This window comes from Mirounga angustirostris, unplaced genomic scaffold, assembly GCF_029215605.1.
Source record: "Mirounga angustirostris isolate CCGP_5_RB_7025 unplaced genomic scaffold, mMirAng1.0.hap1 SCAF_11, whole genome shotgun sequence".
NCBI classification, from domain to species: Eukaryota; Metazoa; Chordata; class Mammalia; order Carnivora; family Phocidae; genus Mirounga; species Mirounga angustirostris.
In genome coordinates this window covers 27,956,125-27,979,560 of record NW_026991719.1, presented here as the reverse complement: position 1 = coordinate 27,979,560, position 23,436 = coordinate 27,956,125, and the positions used below count along the sequence as shown (strand labels likewise).

Below are 23,436 nucleotides of genomic sequence, written 5' to 3'. Positions count from 1 at the left end.
ACCATTAATTAGAAAAGATATCTGCACCCCTATGCTTATTTACAACAGCCAAGATATGGATACAGTTTTTATTCCTGTGGTTACAGTAATAGCTTATAATCTGCCAGTTCTTAACAAAAGAAGATAATGTGAAAAGTAGCATAGGGCTGGCTTAAACCCAGTAAGAAAGAGTCACGGAAGGCAGTGATCATAGCGGCTAACACAAATATGGCTTCCACCACATGTCAGGTGCTCCTCTACATATTTTTTGCACATGTTAACATATGTAAACATTAAATGGCATAAAGTGTTTTTCTATTATTATTATTGCCCCCTTTTAGCCAATGGGGAAAACGAGGCACAGAAAGGTCAGTTGACTTGCTCCTGCTTGCAAAGTTTATAGGGAGCAGTTTGGTTAGGATTTGAACCCAGGCATCTAGCCCAAGATGCCATATTCTCAAGCTCTATCATGCTATCTTTTAATGAGAAGTTAAAGGTGATTTTGTCAAATTATTTAGCTGAAATTAAAAGCTTTACTGAGACTGTTTAAAAATTTGTTGAGGTCTGTGTATGAAAACTCGGCACTTATCCTAGATTATGACAGTTCTACATTCTGAAGTCTCATAGACTCTAGGGTCCCATTGGAGCCTTTGACTGTCTTTAAATACAGAGAGCTTAAACCAGAGAGGGAGACAAACCATAGAGACTCTTAATCTCAGGAAACAAACTGAGGGTTGCTGGAGTGGTGGGGGGTGGGAGGGATGGGGTGGCTGGGTGATAGACATTGGGGAGGGTATATGCTATGTTGAGCTCTGTGAATTGTGTAAGACTGATGAATCACAGACCTGTACCCCTGAAACAAATAATACGTTATATGTTAATAAAAACAAACAAACAAAAACAAACAATAAATAAATATAGAGAGCTTTTTCAGTGAAAAGGAACATTCTTTCAAAGTTAGGTGTCTTTTTAGCATCAAGGCATAAATGGGGGTCCTAATAATTGAACCCTTTTTCCAAGTGCAAGACATTAAGTGTTAACCATTGTCTTAACCCCATTATGTGTCGTGAATATCAACCTTTGTCATCTGTGGAAATTTGGGGATTTTTCCAAAGTAAAAATAAACTAGGAATGGCAGCTATTTAATAATGCCATGGGGGTATCAGTTACGCAGCTAAGGATCCTAGTTAAGGTTAATGAGAATGTTTAGAATTACTGTCCTAATGTTAGAGACTCCAATCAAATTTTAAAATAGCACAGTAGTAACTACCAGCTTTTACTATATATTTATGTATAGCTTTATATACTATATATTTATATATAGTAGTAACTACCAGCTTTTACTATAGATTTATTACTATGACAAGATTTCATCTTTCACTTAACAGAATAATTCTATTAACCTGTGTTAAGGTGATTTTCTTGCACAGAACTGTGTTTCACAGGGACTTTCAACTTACTGAAAATGAAAAATAGGCTCTAGGCATCTATGGCTTAGCAACATTTTATTTCCAGTCCTCCATGTCATGCCATTTTTGTCCACATGCTTGCACACTCCTTGGCTTTAAAAGGAAACAACAAAAAGGAAATTTGTGTTGACTTTTCCTTCATATATAAAAAATATAGGTTTTCTTTACATTTAGAACAAAGGAAAAGAAGTAGAAATCTCTGGATTTAGAAAGGCCTAGTTTTGAATCTTAACTCCATGCTTCATAGTGTGTTGAAAATAAAGGAGGTTTCTCAGTTTCTAAATCTCTGTGTTCATGGTCTATCTATAAAATAAAAATGAGAATAACTATTATCATGGGATATAAATTTTTTCTTTATGAAAGCATGTGACATGAACAAGATGCTTAAAATGCTGTTTTTCCTTTGAATGTGACTGAGTGTAAAATTAACATCTAGATATACAGGAATATAATTATAGGCAGATTTATAGAGCATGAGTGTCTGCCTATTTATAAATGTTCAAAAATGAGGTATAATTAATGAACTGGGGAAAAACTACTGGGTTGCGAAGTCCAGAAAATGCTGCCTTATTATTTGGATTAAGCGTGTCTCCCCGAATTGAAGATGTTTTCTCCAGGGAATCTCTGTTTTATGACTTTAAGGTACTTTGGTGTGTGTATTCAGATGGCTGAAGGCATTTTAACTGTGCATCTGAGGGTGTCTTACTAACGTGTTCTTTTTACACAATTTTATCTATATCTTTGGACATTTTATGTTTTTCTGTAAGAAAACTCCCATGAAAAATCCATTTGTCACCATGTTATCTTTATGTAGATAAGAAAATAAAAAAGCCAAATTGAGGACCAGACAAGCAGTGAAAGGGAGTGTGCGCCCTCTAGTGACCCACATTTATTTCTCCCAAGAGCTTACCCAGCTCTTTTTGGTTTCATCATTTTAAATAAACATCAAATTTGATTTTAAAATAAATGGCTCAGAGTTTTCCACTTGAGCATATTACATTGTATGATCATAGATTTATTACTATGACAAGATTTCATCTTTCACTTAACAGAATAATTCTATTAACCTGTGTTAAGGTGATTTTCTTGCACAGAACTGTGTTTCACAGGGACTTTCAACTTACTGAAAATGAAAAATAGGCTCTAGGCATCTGTGGCTTAGCATCATTTTATTTCCAGTCCTCCATGTCATGCCATTTTTGTCCACATGCTTGCACACTCCTTGGCTTTAAAACTAATTCCTCTAATATAACTGGTTCTGACATCTTAGAATTTGGGGGATTTCCTTAATTTTTAAGGTATGTTTTCCTGAAAGTTCTATTGACAGAAGATGTGAAAGTGACTTATTTGCAACCCTATCATGTTATAGAAATAAATATTACCAAAGTATTTTTAAATGCTTAAGATCTGTTACCAAATTAAGAAGATTATTTCAGTCATTTTTATCTACCAGATGTTGAAGTAGTTTAGATAAGTTCTACTTTTTCGCTGAGAAACAAAATTTTGTAGGAGTTTCATTCTGTTCAGTGCAGTCAGCTATCCTGGAGGTACAAAGATTAATATCATTGCCAGATAACTCATGGAGGTTTCTAGTATTTATAGCTTAAAAAATACTAAATCACTGGGGTTTGTATCCAAGGGCATATATTTTAAAAGGCAGTATTTTTATATGCCTTAAACATATAATTTGGTTTGCCATAATTGACAATGAACAAGATGCACAATTTTAAGGACACATTTTATATATTGGTTTAGAATTCAGAATTTTAAAACACGTTAAATAGGCATATTTTAGGCCAAGGTAAACTACATAGAAAATGATTTTTTAGTATCTTTTCAAGATGCGTTTCTGCACAATCTGGAATCATTAAATTTTACTGTACTGAAACGTATAATTTTATGAGTGATGTGCTTAAACTTACACATATAAAACTAGAAATATATTTAAGCTTGTAAGTAAGATCATGCAAACATAAGGAAAATAGATTACTTGATAGGACTGTTACTGTAGCAAGTTTATAATAATTGAAGACAGCATCCTTTCTCATTCATCGTATTTTGTTTCAGGTGCCATGTAAACTGTTGAGCTTGTAGGGTTCTTATTATAACTGGAAGTTATAATATCTTTAGACATTATTTAATTTGATTGCTAGATAAACAGACTAATATAATTAGAGTATCAATGCTGCAATGTAAGCAAAACTGACCTCAGCTTTGTATCTCAGGTCAGAATTGCTTTAATTAGCAAGGTAAATAAAGAGTAATTTTTAAAAAGTATATGTTAGTTTCTATTTTAAGACTAGTTTGATGGAATGGAAGCTTTTTAACCTTTGCAATTTAATGGAAGAAGTAAAGGAAGATCAGAGAAATTAAGTCACGTGCCTAAGAACACAGCATAAGGATCACAATGCTTGGTTAAACCTGTGATACCTGACTTTCAGTTCAATAATTTTCCATGGCACCATATTTACTTTACATTTAAAGCACATACAGACATACACAGACATACACATAGAAATGCTTACTTACATCACACACATTAAAAAACTATAAGGCAATCATGTGGCCCTATCTCTTCCATCCCACCAAGAAAAACACACCCACACTATACAAACATGCACACATATGTGTGTGTATGTATGTGTGTGTATACAGTACGCAAACTACCTTGATTGGGAGGACGTATTTATCGAAATGTTGACTTGTTTTCTCTGAGTTAAATAGGATTTTCCCCCTTACAATATTTTATAACTATGAAAGTATAGTAATTACCATGTACTCAGCACATCTTAAAGTTTCTAAAATACTTTATTTTTAGCACTAACAGGATTTATACTGAATTTCATTTGATATTTTATAAGATCTCTCTGATTCAAATTGAATTTATACTCTATTTAATATGTAGAAGCAAGTAACATGTAGAAACATAACGGAAGGAGGGATTGGCTTTCCCAGAAAGAAAGTTGAAGGGGGAGGGGAAGGGAGAGGTTAATCAAGAAAACCTTCACAGAAGTTGTATATCTTGAACTGAATCTTGGAAGATGAATATGAGTTCATCAGATGGTCTGGGATCAGGAGAGTACCCATGTACTGATATGGAATTAAAATGTTTTCTCATTTTCTAGAACTCTGAAAAGGATAATTATTAAAAATATAATTAACAGGGATGCCTGGGTGGCTCAGTTGGTTAAGCATCTGCCTTCGGCCCATGATCCCAGGGTCCTGGGATGAACCCTGCGTAGAGCCCCCAGCCCCTAGCCCGGCTGGCTCCCTGCTCAGCTGGGGAGAGTGCTTCTCGCTCTCCCTCTGCCCATCCCCCCACTTGTGCTCCCTCTTGTTCTCTCTCTCAAATAAATGAATACAAATCTTTAAAAAATATAATTAACAAAATCTTAAACTCTTACCTCTCTTCCAAAAAGATTTCTTCCATGTTGTAATACCATTGAAAACGAATCATAGTTTTGTTTCCATTAACCATAAAAGTGTGTGTTCTAGCTAATTAAAATGTACATTACAAATTTGGCTTGTTGAGTTGCCGGGTCTAGGTCTAGAGCCTTAGGATCCTGTAATAGTTAGCATATCGCACAACAGTCAACACTTAACTTTCTAAAGATCTTCCACTTCTAATATGAGGCTCTCAAGTTTTTATGAAATTCCATGGGCAAAGATGTTTAAAGATGTAAAATGGCCATTCATAACCTAGCTCACTAATCAAATTAGTTAAGTCTGGGAGCTTGAAGTATTTCTATTTTCAAAGTTTGCACATTTGGGAATGATGAGTTCCAAATGGTATATTGAAAGTGACTGAACTAAAGTTTATATAAATGTGGCACATTAGTTTAATACTTTATATGACAGTCACTGTACAGAAAATTAACATAATACAATCAGTGTCCATTAAGAGGCTCCTCTGACCTCATTAGCACAATTATCATGTAGCACAAGTTCCATACAATGATATACTATTGACACTTCGAAACTGACAAGTTTTTAAAGTGCAAGTATTTATCTAATTCTTTTGGATGTGTTTCTGTATTTTTTTAAAAAATTATTTACTTAAAATATTTACGCACTGACATATATCTCTTAATTTTGACCATAAGGGACTGTTAAGGATCTAATTTGCATAGTCTTTATGGGAAATTCAACTGGATGAAGTAGAGTTCATTTGTACAATACAATCTTTTTTGGGGGGAGGAGGATGGCAGGGAGAGAGAATTTTTTTTTTAAAAGATTTTATTTATTTGACACAGAGACAGCGAGAGAGGGAACATAAGCAGGGGGAGTGGGAGAGGGAGAAACAGGCTTCCCACAGAGCAGGGAGCCTGATGCGGGGTTCGATCCCAGGACCCTGGAATCATGACCTGAGGCAAAGGCAGATGCTTGAAGATTGAGCCACCCAGGCACCCCAGGGAGAGAGAATCTTAAGCAGGCTCCGTGCCCAGCACAGAGCCTGACAAGGGACTCAGTGTGGGGCTCGATGAGATCTCACGACAGTGAGATCATGGCCTGAGCCAAAATCAAGAGTCTGACACTTAACCTACTGAACCATCCAGGCACCCCTGGAGAATACAATCTTAAGGGAAAATTTTAAGCTTTTGAATATTTGATATATATGCACCATACTTTTTGATATTTTGAAACTTCCAGAAAACGGAAGGTCTCTTTGAAAATGACCTTGTTTTGATAATAAATCCTTTGCAAATAATAAAAATTGAAAGATATGGTTGCTCTGCTCTATGGGACCTTACAAATTTTAGTTTTTAATGAGTGCCTTTGTAAAAGTCACTTCAGTTAATCACACATAGTAACAAAGATGAGATTTTAGAATATGCTTGAAAAATAGAGGACAGAGTGCTCATCAACAATGATAGGAGAAAAATCATTTTGTAAACAGAGTAAGAAGTCAAATTTTCATGGTATAAAAAAAGGATTTTAAATTGGATAAAGTTGACTGGATTTAAGGGTTAGAATCTGTAATAACATACAGACATACTTGTCTATTGTAACATACATAATGTTAAGTACAGAGTAAAAAGTGTTATGAGAGTAAGATGAGGAAATGATAAGGAATAGAATAATGAGCTGATTCTGAGGGTGTAGAGGCCCATTATGAGTAACTTACTACATATCAGCTCATTAACAATGATTTTATGAGAATTTTAAAAGTGAAGAAAAAAGAATTAGCAGAAAAGAGTGATTTAATGAAAAAAGAAAAATGCACAGAATCCAAGATTTAATATGGCATTGAAAATAATTGTTCAGGGTTTTTCTTGAGGGTTTTTGAGAAAGTAAGTGAGTTATGTCTGTATGATGTCTTTAGTTGGTGATGAAATCCCCGGCCTCAGGTAGTACAAAGCATGGTAGAAAATACCACTGGCAAAATGCTGGGAGAATAGATAGCACCCAATTTATGAACACGTATGGATTTCAATTGGAAGAATCTGTTAATTTGCCATGCGTTCCAGCTGAAGTATCGGAAAAAATATTTAAGAGTAGTGGAAATGTCGGGGCACCTGGGTGGCTCAGTCGTTAAGCGTCTGCCTTCGGCTCAGGTCATGATCCCAGGGTCCTGGGATCGAGCCCCGCATTGGGCTCCCTGCTCCGCAGGAAGCCTGCTTCTCCCTCTCCCACTCCCCCTGCTTGTGTCCCTGCTCTCACTGTGTCTCTCTCTGTCAAATAAATAAATAAAATCTTAAAAAAAAAAAAAAGAGTAGTGGAAATGTGAAAACTAGGGGACAAACCACAGAAGGTGATGAAGCAGAAGTTGCCAAATTGATAAGGAATAGAATAAATGTGCAGTTGTTACTTGAAAGCCAGGATCTGAGTAGGAGCCAAGAAGGAGACCTTGTTCATTTTGCTAAAAGCAGTATAAATGTCACTGAGACACTAAGCACTGAATGTGGGCTGTTGGTGCTCAGAAAAAGAGCAGGAGAGGCCTTTTGAAACCGTCTCTGTTTCCCCTTCACCCTTCCATCCTCACTGTTGGCATAAAGAGATGGGGATGCCTACTGGCTGCATATCGGAGAGGGAAAACAATGCTAGCAGCTGACAGTTATTTCCCAGAACTCAAAGGGGTGGTGTCGAATGTTAGACGTTGGAGTGGAGGTTGACTGTATATTACATTGGGACAGAAAAAGTTTAACTAAGCAACTCAGAGAGATGGTTGAAGCAACAAGCCCAAATGGAAGCAACAGGAAAACACACACACACACACACACACACACACACCCATACAAGTAGGATTCGGTAAGGAATAGCTTCAAGCTTAAATCATGTAAGAATTAGGTTTAGGTTTCACCTCTTTCCAAAGGAATCAGTGTGTCACAATTAGGAAAGAAAAGAGAAAAAGAATGTCTAACACCTGAGAATAGTACAAACTCATTGATACTTTGCTTCATTCTATTTCAGAAAGAAAGTGTAACATATTAACCTATATGCCTATGAATAGACATTTTTTCTTAGGTAAAGCTCTGCACTCACAACGGCCCTAGAAAAATTTGAAATCCCTCTTAAAAATCTGTATATCAAAAAAGGAGTATAATCACTCTCCAAAGGATTCTTATGTAAAAGAGAAGTTCAGGCATCTTGTGCAACCTCTTTCCAAATTTATAAAGTCAGACATACAAAAAAAAAAATTGAATGAGGAAAGACCTCTCTGTGGAATTTCACATCCTGTTGCCTGAATTGATCTGAATTATTAGAACTGCATGCCAACTGGTGCCCAGGCTTCCCTTAAAATCTTCACAGACTGAACAGAAGCAGACGGTTTCCATGGTGTTCACTCCACAAAGCCTTCATTGTGTGGAGATAACCAATTTACTTGATAGAGCCTCTAGTCTAGAAGCTGATTTAATCCTAATTCATTGAAAAGGTATTTTTTTGATTATCCGCCCCCAAAAAAGTCACAGTGCGAGCTTGGCCCCAGTTCAATGTCTAAAACACTTCATTTTGTCAAATAGATATTTTACTAAACCACCCTTTTTGATAATGTGGACAGATGCATTTTTATCTCTGTTATCTATGGAGGTTAATACCATGGCATATAGTAAGCACTTAGCATAAATTTTGGGGCAGAAATGAAGGGAAATATTTGGCTGTTTTAAAAGGAAGCATATGTAGCTTCTTCATAAAGACAAATGTCTAAAGTGATAGAAGATTTTTTTTTTTCTGGATGAAATTTATTTACTGTCACATTGAATAAGTAACTTTGTTTTTGCAATGGTTTGGGGATGGTGGTAAATGATAATTACAATATGTGTGTAAACAAGACCAGTGTAAATTCCAGGACTGGTGGAAAGCTTTCTCCAATGTGGGTCTTAGCAGATCTCTTCCAGTCTGATGCCAGCTGTGTACCTTTAGTCAGGCTTTAGAGTCATAGACCTGTAGGTTGAAGTGAGCAATCTTTTCTAGAGACAGTCTGAATCAAAAGGGTATGAGACTAATGAAAACAAGTCTAAAGGGGGGAATTTGACAGTGAATCGTGGATATTCACATCTCACCTTTATGAGTCAGAGAATATTTGATGTGTAATTGGGTCAGGCTGATTTAAAGGGAGAAGGACAATTTTGACCAAAGTGGCCAAAGTGGATTATGCTAAGCAGCCAAGTTTTCAAGAAAGAAATGTTCTAATGGATAGGTGAATAAGAGTCAGTGAAGGCTTTTACTTCATTGGAGTACAGACAAAGGTTAAGTGTGGCTCTGGGCTCACCAAGAGACTTGAAATGAGATTTGTTTCTAGAAGGGCTTGAATAAAGGGCAAAGTAGAATATAGGCTTAAGTGGTCTGTCAAGGCCAGATCAGGATAATTTTGATCTTTATGCTAAAGAAAATGGGAAGTCTTTGAAGGATTTTATGAATGAGGGTAACATAATCAATATGTTTTTAGAACCTATCATTTGCCAGTAGTGCATAGACTAGATGGGAGGATTCCAGAAAGGTTTTCCAGAGCCATTTGGGAGGGCATTGCAATAGTTTTGATTATATTTACTGGCAAGCTGAATGAGGATACCAGCTGTGGAGATGATGAGACAGATTCAGAAGAAATAGAGTATTTGATAGATTAGACTTTCCAATTGATTAAATGTGAGAGGTAAGGGAGAGGAAGGCAAAAACAATGCTAGATGGTGATGCCATTAACAGATCTGAGGAACACTGGGAGGGTACGCATTGGGGGGACAAGAGCAAACAAGTCTTGACATTTTTTGCTGAAGTAGCTTTTATAGCATGCAAGTGGAGACAGCCAGTAGGCAGATAGTTAGGTAGGTATGAAGCTCAGAAGAAGTGCTTGAGTTATATATATTTATATAACTCTGATATATATATATATTTACATATATATATATATATATGAATCTTTGATACATGTAGATTGCAATTGCAGTCATGAGCATGGATAAGATTTCTAGTGAAAGATTAAAAGAGGGGTGCCTGGGTGGTTCAGTTGGCTGAGCATCCAACTCATGATTTCAGCTCAGGTTGTGATCTCATGGGTGGTGGGATAGAGCCCCATGTTGGGCTCCACACTCAGTGGGGAGTCTGCTTGAGAGTCTCTCTCTCCCTCTGCCCCTTCCCCCCTCAAAATAAATAAATAATTTTTTTAAAAAATTGACTTATCTCCCTCTTGGTGGAGAAAAAAAAGAAAGAGTAATATAGTGAATAGAAGATGATTGATGAACTGGGCCTTGATGACTTTAGTATGTAGTGAGAGGGTGGAGGAAAATGAGCCTACAAAGAAAAAAAATTACCAGTGGTCATAGAAATTGAAGACAAAATAGAGTAGAATGGTATGAAGGCAAAAGGAGGAGAGTGTGCGCAACAGTGTTAAGTTGTTGCTAGATAGCAAGAAAGTGAAACTCCATGCGCTTTAGTGACCTGATTCCTATATTAAGCAATGTTTTTGTTGAGAAACAACATTGAGTGGAAAGAGTGAATAGGAGGTGGAGAACTGGGTAACTCTTGCAGAACATTTGCCTTTGTAGAAGATAAGAGAATGGCTGGAGGGAACTATGGAGGTCAAGAGGGGTTTGACTTTAAAAAAATACGAGTCAATAAGTTTAAATTTCTATATGCAGAATTCAGTTGAAAGGGAGGGGTTGAATTTGCAGTAATAGATAACAAAAATTTGATAGACTCACATGCTGTGAAGAAGTGAAAGGACAGGAGGAGCAAGATGGCAGAGGAGTAGGAGACCTACATTTCGTCTGGTCCCAGGAATTCACCTAGATAGGGATCAAACCATTCTGAGCACCTGTGAACTCACAGGAGATCAAAGAAAAGAATAGCAGCAACTCTCTGAACCGAAAAGCGACCACTTTCTGGAAGGTAGGACGTGCAGAGAAGTGAATCCGAGGCTATATTCGGGAAGATAGATGACGGGGGAGGGGGCCTCCGTCAGCCGATACTGGCAAGTGATAGAGCAGTGGAGCACAAAATCGGAACTTTTATAAGTTGGCTTCACTGAGGGACGTTGCTCCAGTGGCTAAGCAGGGAGTGGAACCCTCGCTGGGACAGTGAGGTCTCAGGACCCTCGCGGTCACAGAAAGACCGGGGGTGCCTGAGTGCGGCAGAGCTCCCAGGTATCGGAGCGGGGAAGCCGGCTGCAGAGACGGAGCTGAGGCGCGGGCTCTCAGCTCAGAGTTGCCATAAACCGTGATCCACGTCACAGTCGGGCCACTGCTCCTCCAGCAGGGACCCAACAAGCAGCAGATTGGGGAGACTCCCCTTCCTCCCCCAGGAGGAGAGGCGCAGGAGTGCACCACAGGGATCTGCTGGACTTGGAGACTCCACCCGGGGTCGGGTGCCAGAGATAGAAACGCTCAGCCACAGGCCGGGTGAGCACGGAATGCGGCCAGAGACCAGGGAGACGGGAGTGACTAACTGCTTTTCTCTGGGGGCACAATGAGGAGTGGGGCCCCGAGTTCTCGGCTCTTCCGGGGCAGAGATAGGGAGGCTGCCATTTCACTCTCGTCCTCCAAAGCTGTATGGAAAGCTTGCAGGGAACAAAAGCTCCGACAGCAAACCCGAGCAGATTACATAGCCTGGACCTGGCAAGGGTGGGGCAATTCCGCCTCAGGCAAAGACATTTGGGAACCATGGCAACAGGCCCCTCCCCCAGAAGATCAGCAAGAACAGTCAGCCAAGACCAAGTTTACCGATCAGTGAGAACGGCAGAACTCCAGCGCTGGGGGAATACTGCACATAGAATCCATGGGTTTTCCCCATGATTCTTTAGTCTTTCAAAGTTAATTTTTTTAATTTTCTTTTTTTTTCTACTTTTTTTTAATTTTTCTTTTTCCCTTTTTCAACCAACATCTTATCAATGCCCTTTTTAAAAATCTTTTTTATTTTTCATTTTTAGAGTCATATTCTATCCCTTCATTGTAGTTAACCTTATTTTTGGTATATATATATAAGTTTTTCTCTCTTTAAAATTTTGGGATAGAGTTTCTTCTAACAGACCAAAATATACCCTAAATCTCTAGTGTATGACTTTGTTCTAGTCTCCTGCCTGATCACATTCTCTCCCCTCTTTTCTTTTTTAATTTTTCTTTCTTTTTTTAACCAACTTCTTATCTTACCAATTTCTCTTATAAAATATTTTATAATTTTCATCTTTACAGTCATATTCCATCCCTTCATCATATTTACCCTTATTTTTGTACATATACAAGTTTTTCTTTCTTTAAAATTTTGGGAGGCAGTGTCTTCTAACAGACCAAAATATGCCCAAACCCTAGTGTGTGGCACTGATCTATTCACCAGGCTGATCATATTTGATCATATTCTTTTTTTTTTTCTTTCTTTCCCTTTCTTTCCCCCCAGTTTCGGGTCTCTTCTGATTTGTTTAGTGTATATTTTTTGGGAGTCGTTGTTACCCTGTTAGCATTTTGTTCTCTCATTCATCTATTCTCCTCTGGACAAAATGACAAGATGGAAAAACTCACCTCAAAAAAAAGAACAAGAGGCAATACTGACTGCCAGGGACCAATCAATATGGACATTAGTAAGATAGCAGAACTAGAGTTCAGAATGACGATTATAAAGATACTAGCTGGGCTTGAAAAAAGCATGGAAGATACTAGAAAAACCCTTTCTGGAGGAATAAAAGAACTAAAATCTAACCAAGTTGAAATTGAAAAGGCTATTAATGAGGTACAAGAAAAAATGGAGGCTCTAACTGCTAGGATAAATGAGGCAGAAGAGAGAATCAGTGATAGAGAAGACCAAATGATGGAGAATAAAGAAGTTGAGGAAAAGAGAGATAAACAACTACTTGATCACGAGGGCAGAATTTGAGAGATAAGTGATACCATAAGACGAAACAACATTAGAATAATTGGGATCCCAGAAGAAGAAGAAAGAGAGAGAGGGGCAGAAGGCATATTGGAGCAAATTATAGCAGAGAACTTCCCTAATCTGGGGAAGGAAATAAGCATCAAAATCCAGGAGGCACAGAGAACCCCCCTCACAATCAATAAAAATAGGTCAACATGCTGACATCTAATAGTAAAACATACAAGTCTCAGAGACAAAGAGAAAATCCTGAAAGCAGCTTGGGAGAAGAGATATGTAACCAACAAGGGTAGAAATATTAGATTGGCAACAGACCTATCCACAGAGACTTGGCAGGCCAGAAAGGACTGGCAGGATATATTCAGAGCACTAAAGGAGAAAAATATGCAGCCAAGAATACTATATCCAGCTAGGCTCTCACTGAAAATAGAAGGACAGATAAAAAGCTTCCAGGACAAACAAAAACTATAATAATTTGCAAACACCAAACCAGCCCTACAAGAAATATTGAAAGGAGTCCTCCAAGCAAAGAGAGAACCTAAAAGTAACATAGACCAGAAAGGAATACAGACAATATACAGTAACAGTCACCTTACAGGCAATACAATGGCACTAAATTCCTATCTTTCAATAGTTACCCTGAATGTAAATGGGCTAAATGCCCCAATCAAAAGACACAGGGTACCAGATTGGATAAAAAAACAAGACCCGTCGATATGCTGTCTGCAAGAGACTCATTTTAGAACCAAAGACACCTCCAGATTGAAAGTGATGGGATGGAAAACCATTTACCATGCTAATGAACACCAAAAGAAAGCTGGGGTGGCAATCCTTATATCAGACAAATTAGATTTTAAGCCAAAGACTATAATAAGATATGAGGAAGGACACTATATCCTACTTAAAGGGTCTATCCAACAAGAAGATCTAACAATTGTAAATATCTATGCCCCTAACATGGGAGCAGCCAATTATATAAGCCAGTTAATAACAAAATCAAAGAAACACATTGACAACTATACAATAATAGTAGGGGACTTTGGAACCCCCCTCACTGAAATGGACAGATCATCTAAGCAAAAGATCAACAAGGAAATAAAGGCTTTAAATGACACACTGGACCAAATGGACTTCACAGACATACTCAGAACATTTCATCCCAAAGCGACAGATTACAAATTCTTCTCTAGTGCCCATGGAATATTCTCCAGAATAGATCACATCCTAGGTCACAAATCAGGTCTCAACTGGTACCAAAAGTTTGGGATCATTCCCTGAATATTTCCGGACCACCATGCTTTGAAACTAGAACTCAATCACAGGAGGAAAGTTGGAAAGAACGCAAATACATGGAGGCTAAAGAGCATCCTACTAAACAATTATTGGGTCAACCGGGAAATTAAAGAAGAATTAAAAAACTTCATGGAAACAATTGAAAATGAGAACAAAACTGTTCAAAATCTTTGGGCTGCAGCAAAGGTGGTCCTAAGAAGAAAGTATGTAGCAATACAAGCCTTTCTCAAGAAACAAGAAAGGTCTCAAATACACAACCTAACCCTACACCTAAAGGAGCTGGAGAAGAACAGCAAATAAAGCCTAAACCCAGTAGGAGAAGAGAAATAATAAAGATCTGAGCAGAAATCAATGAAATAGAAATCAAAAGACCAGTAGAACACCTCAATGAGACTAGGAGCTGGTTCTTTGAAAGAATAAGTTTGATAAACCCCTGGCCAGACTTATCAAAAAGAAAAGAGAAAGGACCCAAATAAATAAAATCATGAGTGAAAGAGGAGAGATCACAACCAACACCAAAGAAATACAAACAATTATAAGAACATATTAGGAGCAATTATATGCCAGCAAATTAGATAATCTGGAAGAAATGGATGCAATCCTAGAAATGTATAAACTACCAAAACTGAACCAGGAAGCCATAGAAAACCAGAACAGACCCATAACCAGCAAGAAAATTGAAGCAGTAATCAAAAATCTCCCAACCAACAAGAGCCCAGGGCCAGATGGCTTCCCAGGAGGATTCTACCAAACATTTAAAGAAGAATTAATACCTATTCTTCTGAAACTGTTCCAAAAAGTAGAAATGGAAGGAAAACTTCCAAACTCATTTTATGAGGCCAGCATTACCTTGATTCCAAAGTCAAAGATCCCATCAAAAAGAATTGCAGACCAATATCCCTGATGAACATTAATGCAAGAATTCTCACCGAAATACTAGCCAATAGGATCCAACAGTACATTAAAAGGATTATTCACCATGATCACGTGGGATTTATTCCTGGGCTGCAAGGTTGGTTCAACATCCACAAATCAATCAATGTGATACAATACATTAATAAAAGAAAGAACAAGAACCATATGATCCCCTCAATAGATACAGAAAAAGCATTTGACAAAGTACAGCATCCTTTTTTGATTAAAACTGTTCAGAGTTGGGGCGCCTGGGTGGCTCAGTTATTAAGTATCTGCCTTCGGCTCAGGTCATGATCCCAGCATCCTGGGATCGAGCCCCGCATTGGGCTCCCTGCCCTGTGGGAAGCCTGCTTCTCCCTCTCCCACTCCCCCTGCTTGTGTTCCCTCTCTCGCTGTCTCCCTTTCTCTGTCAAATAAATAAATAAAATCTTAAAAAAAAAAAAGTTCAGAGTGTAGGGATAGAGGGTACACACCTCAATATCGTAAAAGCCATCTATGAAAAACCCACAGTGAATATCATTCTCAATGAGGAAAAACTGAGAGCTTTCCACCTAAGTTCAGGATCATGGCAGGGATGTCCACTATCACCAGTGCTATTCAACATAGTACTAGAAGTTCTAGCCACAGCAATCAGACAACAAAAAGAAATAAAACCTCATCCGAAACGGCAAAGAAGAAGTCAAATTCTCACTCTTTGCACATGGTATAATACTTTATGTGGCAAACCCAAAAGACTCCATCCCAAACTGCTAGAACTCATACAGGAATTCTATAAAGTGGCAGGATATAAAATCAATGCACAGAAATCAGATGCATTTCTATACACCAGCAACAAGACAGAAGAAAGAGAAATTAAGGAGTCGATCTCACTTACAAGTGCACCGAAAACCATAAGATACCTAGGAATAAATCTAACCAAAGAGGCAAAGAATCTGTACTCAGAAAACTGCAGAATACTCATGAAAGAAATTGAGGAAGACACAAAGAAATGGAAAAACCTTCCATGCTCATGGATGGAAGAAAAATATTGTGAAGATGTCAATGCTACCTAGAGCAATCTATACATTTAATGCAATCCCTATCAAAATACCATCAAGTTTTTTTCAAAAAGATGGAACAAATAATCCTAAAATGTGTATGGAACCAGAAAAGACCCCGCATAGCCAGAGGAATGTTGAAAAAGAAAAGCAAAGCTGGTGGCATCACAATTCCGGACTTCAAGCTCTATTACAAAGCTGCCATCATCAAGACAGTATGGTACTGGCACAAAAGCAGACACAGAGATCAATGGAACAGAATAGAGAGCCCAGAAATGGACCCTCAACTCTATGGTCAACTAATCTTCAACAAAGCAGGAAAGGATGTCCAATGGAAAAAAGACAGCCTCTTCAACAAATGGTGGTGGGAAAATTGGACAGCCACATGCAGAAGAATGAAACTGGACCATTTCCTTACACCACACACAAAAATAGACTCAAAATGGATGGAAGACCTAAATGTGAGACAGGAGTCCATCAAAATCCTAAAGGAGAATACAGGCAGCAACCTCTTTGACCTCAGCTGCAGCAACTTCTTCCTAGAAACATCGCCAAAGGCAAGGGAAGCAAGGGCAAAAAGGAACTATTGGGACTTCATCAAGATAAAAAGCTTTTGCACAGCAAAGGAAACAGTCGACAAAACCAAAAGACAACCGACAGAATGGGAGAAGATATTTGCAAATCACATATCAGATAAAGGGCTAGTATCCAAAATCTATAAAGAACTTCTCAAACTCAACCCCCAAAGAACAAATGATCCAATCAAGAAATGGGCAGAAGACATGAACAGACATTTCTGCAAAGAAGACATACAAATGGCCAACAGACACATGAAAAAGTTCTCAACATCGCTCAGCCTCAGGGAAATCCAAATCAAAACCTCAATGAGATACCACCTCACACCAGTCAGAATGGTTAAAATTAACAAGTCAGGAAATGACAGATGTTGGCGAGGATGAGGAGAAAGGGGAACCCTCCTACACTGTTGGTGGGAATGCAAGCTGGTGCAGCCACTCTGGAAAACAGTATGGAAGTTCCTCAGAAAGTTGAAAATAGAGCTGCCCTATGACCCAGCAATTGCACTACTAGGTATTTACCCCAAAGATACAAATGTAGTGATCCGAAGGGGTACATGCACCCCAGTGTTTATAGCAGCAATGTCCACAATAGCCAAACTATGGAAAGAGCCCAGATGTCCATCGACAGATGAATGGATAAAGAAGATATGGTGTATACACACACACACACACACACACACGCAATGGAATATTATGCAGCCATCAAAAAATATGAAATCTTGCCATTTACAACAACATGGATGGAACTAGAGGGTATTATGCTAAGCGAAATAAGTCAATCAGAGAAAGACAAGTATCATATGATCTCACTGATATGAGGAATTCTTAATCTCATGAAAGAACCTGAGGGTTGCTGGAGTGGTGAGGGGTGGGAGGGATGGGGTTGACTGGGTGATAGACATTGGGGAGGGTATGTGCTATGGTGAGCACTGTGAATTGTGTAAGACTGATGAATCATAGTTCTGTACCTCTGAAACAAATAATACATTATATGTTAAAAAAAAAAAAAGAAGAGAGTAGGAAGGGAAAAATGAAGGGGGGGAGAATCGGAAGGGGAGATGAACCATGAGAGACTATGGACTCTGAGAAACAAACTGAGGATTTTAGAGGGGAGAGGGTTGGGGGGATGGGTTAGCCCGGTGACGGGTATTAAGGAGCACTAGTATTGAATGGAGCACTGGGTGTTATATGCAAACAATAGATCATGGAACAATACATCAAAAACTAATGATATAATGAATGGTGACTAACATAATAAAATGAAATTTAAAAAAGTGAAAGAACAAAGTATAAAAGGCAAGTAGAGTGATTGGCTTTAGGTAAAGAAGGGAAACTCATTCAAATGTAAGAGAAGGGAATGAGACAGGCACACACAGGTAAGATTGAATATTTGGACATAGAAAGTGGAAGAAATTCTAGTCTGATAATTGCCCTTTCATTGGTTGAGTAAAAAATGTCATCTGTTGATAGCTGTAGAAGGAAGATGGGTTAACGCTTTGAAAGCTTTGGAAAAAGTTTAAAATAGTTCCTGTGGAGAGTCAGAGTTCAAGGAGAAAACAGCTTAATATGACAGGATGCTGGGTTCATTTGCAGCTGTTGATCATTGCTTTAGTTGGGTTCCCCGGGAGTGGATCTGGAGACAAAGATTTAGGTGCAAGTTTTTTATTGGGAGAAGTGATCCCAGCAAATAAAGTGGGGGAGTGAGGTTAGGGAAAGAAGGCAGCCAATAAAAGATGATACTGGGTTATTGCTGGAGGCAACTGGAGTTGAAACCGTCTGGGAACCCCCTGAGGTTCTGTGTGTAACTTTCACCATGATGGTCATACTGAAAGGCAGGGGTGCTGGGATATTGATCTACCAGCTCCTAGCTCTCTCTTGTTAAGGGTCACTCTGGTGGGATTAACATCTGAGCACTTCTGGCCTCCCCTGTGCACTGGCAAGTGAATGCCTAAAGGCAGAGAGACCCAGTGATATCTGTATTGTACAAAAGGAAAAGTAAAAATGCTTCTTTTCTTAAAGTATTCTGATGGAAAACCTGCACTGAATTTTGTAGGTGGCTGAGTGACCAGAGTCAAAGATTTGATTTGGTGAGTTAACATCAAAGAGAGAAAGAGAGGTGTTTAGAAGCATGCAATAGGACTCTATTTCAACATCACCATTATGAATGAAGAAATAGGAAACCCGGTAACTAAACTTACAGGAAAAAACAAATGTAGGGAAGATAACAATCACCATGATAAAATGAAAATCCATAGATATTTACAGCCCAAATGCAAATAAAAGTTTTGACATTCAGTAACATGGAATTGGAGTCCAAGTCTCTGAATTCAGTTCCCTGTTCCTTCAGTTTCTTGTTGAGTACCCTTCACTCAGTAAATATTTGTCCCTGTGAACCAGGACCTATTTGAGGTGAAGGATATAATGGTAAAGAAGATGAATTAAGTTCCTTCTCCATGGTACTAACAGTCTGAGATCAATTCACTTAATTTCTTTGAACTTCCTTCTTACACGAGCAGAGAGATTAATAATAACTCACCATAGGCTTTTTTAAGAACACAAAAAGAGAATATGTTTTTGGAAGTGTTTCATGTTCTGTGAAGGTCTGTATCAGTTTAATTTTAAAACAGTAGCCTGCAACTAACATGCAACACCTTATCAGGTTTATATGACTGAAAGCCCTGAAGTAAGAGTTTGGGAAATCACCTCCTAGGGCCCCTGGGTGGCTCAGTCGTTTAAGCGTCCGACTCTTGATTTTGGCTCTGGTCATGATCTCTGGGTTGTGAGATCGAGCCCCACATTGGGCTCCACACTGGGTGTGAAACCTGCTTAAGATTCTCTCTCTCCCCCTCTCCCTCTCCCTCTGCCTCTGCCCTGCACCCTCTCTCTCAAAAAAAGAAAAAAAAAAAAAGGAAATCAGCTCCTAAGTTTGTGGTTGTGGAGAACTGGCTTAGCAATAGTTTATGTGAAAAATTCTGAGATGTCTAGCTCAATTTAACTTCAATGTGAGTTAAAGGTCTAATATGGAAGTCAAAACATTGATCAAACTTGTAGGCTGCATATCCAAGAAGACAATTGTCTGTTCCTTCCTGATTGTACTAAACACTATTGACATGGTCTCTTTAGGAGCCAAATTTTAAACAAGATACTGACAAGCCAAGGCATTAGCCATGGAAGTAACTAGGAATAAGGTAGGGTACCCTCAGATATTTTCTAGTGTTTTTAAAGAATTGATTTCAACTATGTGAGGGTTGTCTTGGATAAGAAGATGTATCATGGTGATAAAAGTACATTACTTGGTGTCTTAAATTTTATATCTGTACTTTTGTCCTATTTCACAAGCTTCCTATAAAAATTGAATATTTTTCTGGAGACCTTGTTGACTGTTGTTTTAATAAACTTGGATTAGATGATTTCTAAATTCTCTTTTCATAGATTCTTTACAGGTGCTGATAAAATCTAGGGGTTCTTTCTCAAGAAAAATGCACACACAATTTAGAATTGTGCCTGGAATTTCAAGTGATGCACAGACCTCCTCCTCCCTTGCAACTGTCTATGACTCTCCTCCAATCTCTGCTTTACCTCAATCTGAATGACCTGATTGAACAATTAACTCCCATTGGCTCCATAGGTCTCCACAATAAAAGAATGAGAATATCAGGGTATATGATTAGATGCTTATTGCAGCATCTTATCTTTTCTCAGGGTTCTGCAATGTGGGCAGGGCTCTCTGGGTAGTTCTGAGGCTCTAAGTGCTATTAGCTGGAGAATTCATTTGGCTATATTCAGCTGGTGTCAGGTCAAAAGGTGAAAGAAAGCTTTCTTCACGTGTGTGGTGCCTCATTAGCTTCGACATTGTCTCTCCAGCTGGCTAGATCAAGCTTCCTTAAAGGGCCATTGGAATTCTTAGCTAACAGTTGCATTCTCAGTACATGTTCTAAGAGGACAAGATCCACAGTGCAAGCACTTATGAAGCCTCTGCTTGCCTTATGCTTCCTAATATCCCATTTACCATAGCAAGTTACATGGTCAAATTCAGAGTCAGTGATATTGTTGGAGACTACACAAGGGCATGGATTTCCAAGGTATGGTTCAATGGGAGCTACCGACAGGAATTTTATGTTTGGTATAAGTACTTTCCAGAAAGAAAGAGGGTTAACTTGGGGAATAGTAATTTTTCAGCCAGTGCAAACATTCAAGTAGAGGCAGAATGATAGCTTATAGGAGATACTCTAGGGAGGCGATTGCTACATTGAGCTTAATAAAGTGATTTCCATGATCATAAGACTGGATCAAAGCTAACTCCAGGGGTGCCTGGGTGGCTCAGTCGTTAAGTGTCTGCCTTCGGCTCAGGTCATGATCTCAGGGTCCTGGGATTGAGCCCCACATCGGGCTTCCTGCTCCGTGGAAAGCCTGCTTGTCCCTCTCCCACTCCTCCTGCTTGTATTCCCTCTCTCGCTGTGTCTCTCTCTGTCAAATAAATTAATAAAAAATATTAAAAAAAGCTAACTCCAAATTTTGAGCCTACGTAACTAGGGAAATGGTAGTGCTATTAACAGTAACAGGGGCATCAGGCAGGAGTCTCAGATTGGAAGGAGAATGGTAAACGTGGAGAGATTACTTTTTTTTTTTTCATGTAGAAGAAAGAGATAATCAAGAAATAATGACCCTTATTTTTTCCTGTGTTAGGTTGGATGTCGATATAACTGAACTTCACAGTTGGATTACTCGTTCAGAAGCTGTGTTGCAGAGTCCTGAATTTGCAATCTATCGGAAGGAAGGCAACTTCTCAGACCTTAAAGAAAAAGTCAATGTAGGTTATGCATTAATTTTTATGTATTTTCCTAAGTTTTGCTGCTTGTAAACTCTGTGCTTTGTACTATCTGATTCTGTCAGTTGAAAAGATTAAAGCAATATGGAATAATGCTTTTAAATATATCTTTAAAGTATATTTTACATATCCAGCAGAATCAGAGTTTAGCTTAGAGAAATTTTTCCTGGTTCTTTTGTGACTGAGCAGGGATGCTTTTCATAAACCTTCTTTAAATTTTTTAATATTTAGCTGTAAATTAACAATTTTATAACATTAACTCATATTGATTTTCCTTCATGTTCTGTCACCTCAAGGCTGGGACTTAGCAAGCTTGCAGAATAGAATAGACCCTTAGAAATACTAGACTTAGGACCCTGTTTATGCTCTCACTATCATCAAAAAGTTATTTTTTATACTCATTAGTACTTGTAACAGATTTGCATTGCCCAGATATTTATGTATTGCATTACCATAACTAAAAGATGTCCAGCCTTTTTCAATATTTATTTATAGTAAGAGGCGGTTTACTGTTTTTATTACCTGCTGAGGCATTATAATTGTCTTTCACAATAGGGATTTTTATTAATTTAATAGGAGCTGCTTCATCTTCAAGGACATTATCAGGGCTTTGATATTTCAACTTCTACAATTATAAAACATCCATTTTGGCAATTGTGAGAGCGTTTCTAATAGAGTGAATACTCTGTAGTGGGCAGGCTAAAGAAACAAATATTCTGAATGTTAAATAATTTTAGCTATAGGAAGGTCATGTGTGTGAATAACTCAGTTTCATGTTTCGAGCATTCAGTTTCCTAGCAGACAAACTCTCTTAGATTTTTCCAAACACAACACTCTCTTAGATACAAGCTAATACTTGCTCTGCAGTTGGAACATTGGGAGAGCAAGAAATGATTTTCTTCTAGGAGAAAATATTCTATTTTTTAGGCTGCTTGAGGTAGAGAGGAGATGGTTCCATCAACATATCTCAGAGTTAACAATTTATAAATTGAGAAGTTATTTTAAAAGCATTATTAGTTATATACAGTGTACTGTCATTAGTATAATAGACAATTATAAATAATTTTAAGAAATGGGCACTATGATGATGTTTTAGTTTTAAAATTAAACTGAAGCATAATATATGTAGTAGAAAATTAGCAAAGTGTGTTATTTCAAAGTATACTCACTTGAAGGTATGTTTTTCGTGATGATTGTGGAGGGAAGTTCTATTAAGTAGAAAACTGCTTAGAGAAGATCAAGTCTAAAATACATTTTAAAGTTCATGTGATGTATTTGACCACTGAAAGTATGAGTCACCTTGGACAGACATTTTATTAGCTAATTTAAATTTTTAAAAATTTATCCCAATAATCTACTTATCTGTTTGTCATCCTATTTCTGGATCTTAAAACAGCTCTGATCAAGCAGGAAAATTGAGTACCAGAATCTCAAGAATATAAATTCAAAAATTTCCTGTTATCATATGGTTACCTAGAAGCAATTTGCATTTAATCAATAGTGTCAGCAATGACAGACTGAAAGTGCTAAAAAAGATGTACAATATTGTATGAGTGGTTTTCTGATACCTTGTGAGTCACCTTTATCAACTTCTACTCTCATTTTCTGAAATAACAACATCATTCTTAATTGCCTACTAAAATAGGACATGAAATGATTTACCTAGACATTTCCTTCAGGCTAAATATAATATGTATGTATTAAAAATCCTTGAGAGAAATACATAGTGATGATGGATATGCAGTTTAGACGTACATTAATTTTCTTACTTCTTCACCTGTCAGTGTATGTAACTTATTTTGAACACACAGGAGGCCCGTCTCATGAACTTGAGTGGTATTCGTTTTTAGGCATTAAAAGTGGCTAAATATTACCCTCTTTTTTTTTTCTTTCACTCGACTCCTTCACTCATCTATTACTTTCAAGTGTTTTCAGCCAATTAGAATGTTGTAGAATATTATCACTTCAGTTTTATATATTTTTAAAACTAACAATTTTTCTTTTTCTACTAGTCATGTGTCTTATCTATATAACTAACATAA

General features: G+C 37.8%; 1 protein-coding gene across 8 annotated transcripts in view; it reads left to right on the top strand.

Moving 5' to 3' along the window:
• Nucleotides 1-23,436, top strand: part of DMD (dystrophin) — a 2,113,108-nt gene that overhangs the window by 695,566 nt on the left and 1,394,106 nt on the right. For all 8 annotated transcript variants that reach the window (XM_064573900.1, XM_064573902.1, XM_064573903.1 and 5 more), the window contains one exon: nucleotides 21,253-21,376. In XM_064573900.1, the coding sequence (XP_064429970.1) occupies nucleotides 21,253-21,376 (124 nt within the window). The remainder of the gene's footprint in view (nucleotides 1-21,252; nucleotides 21,377-23,436) is intronic.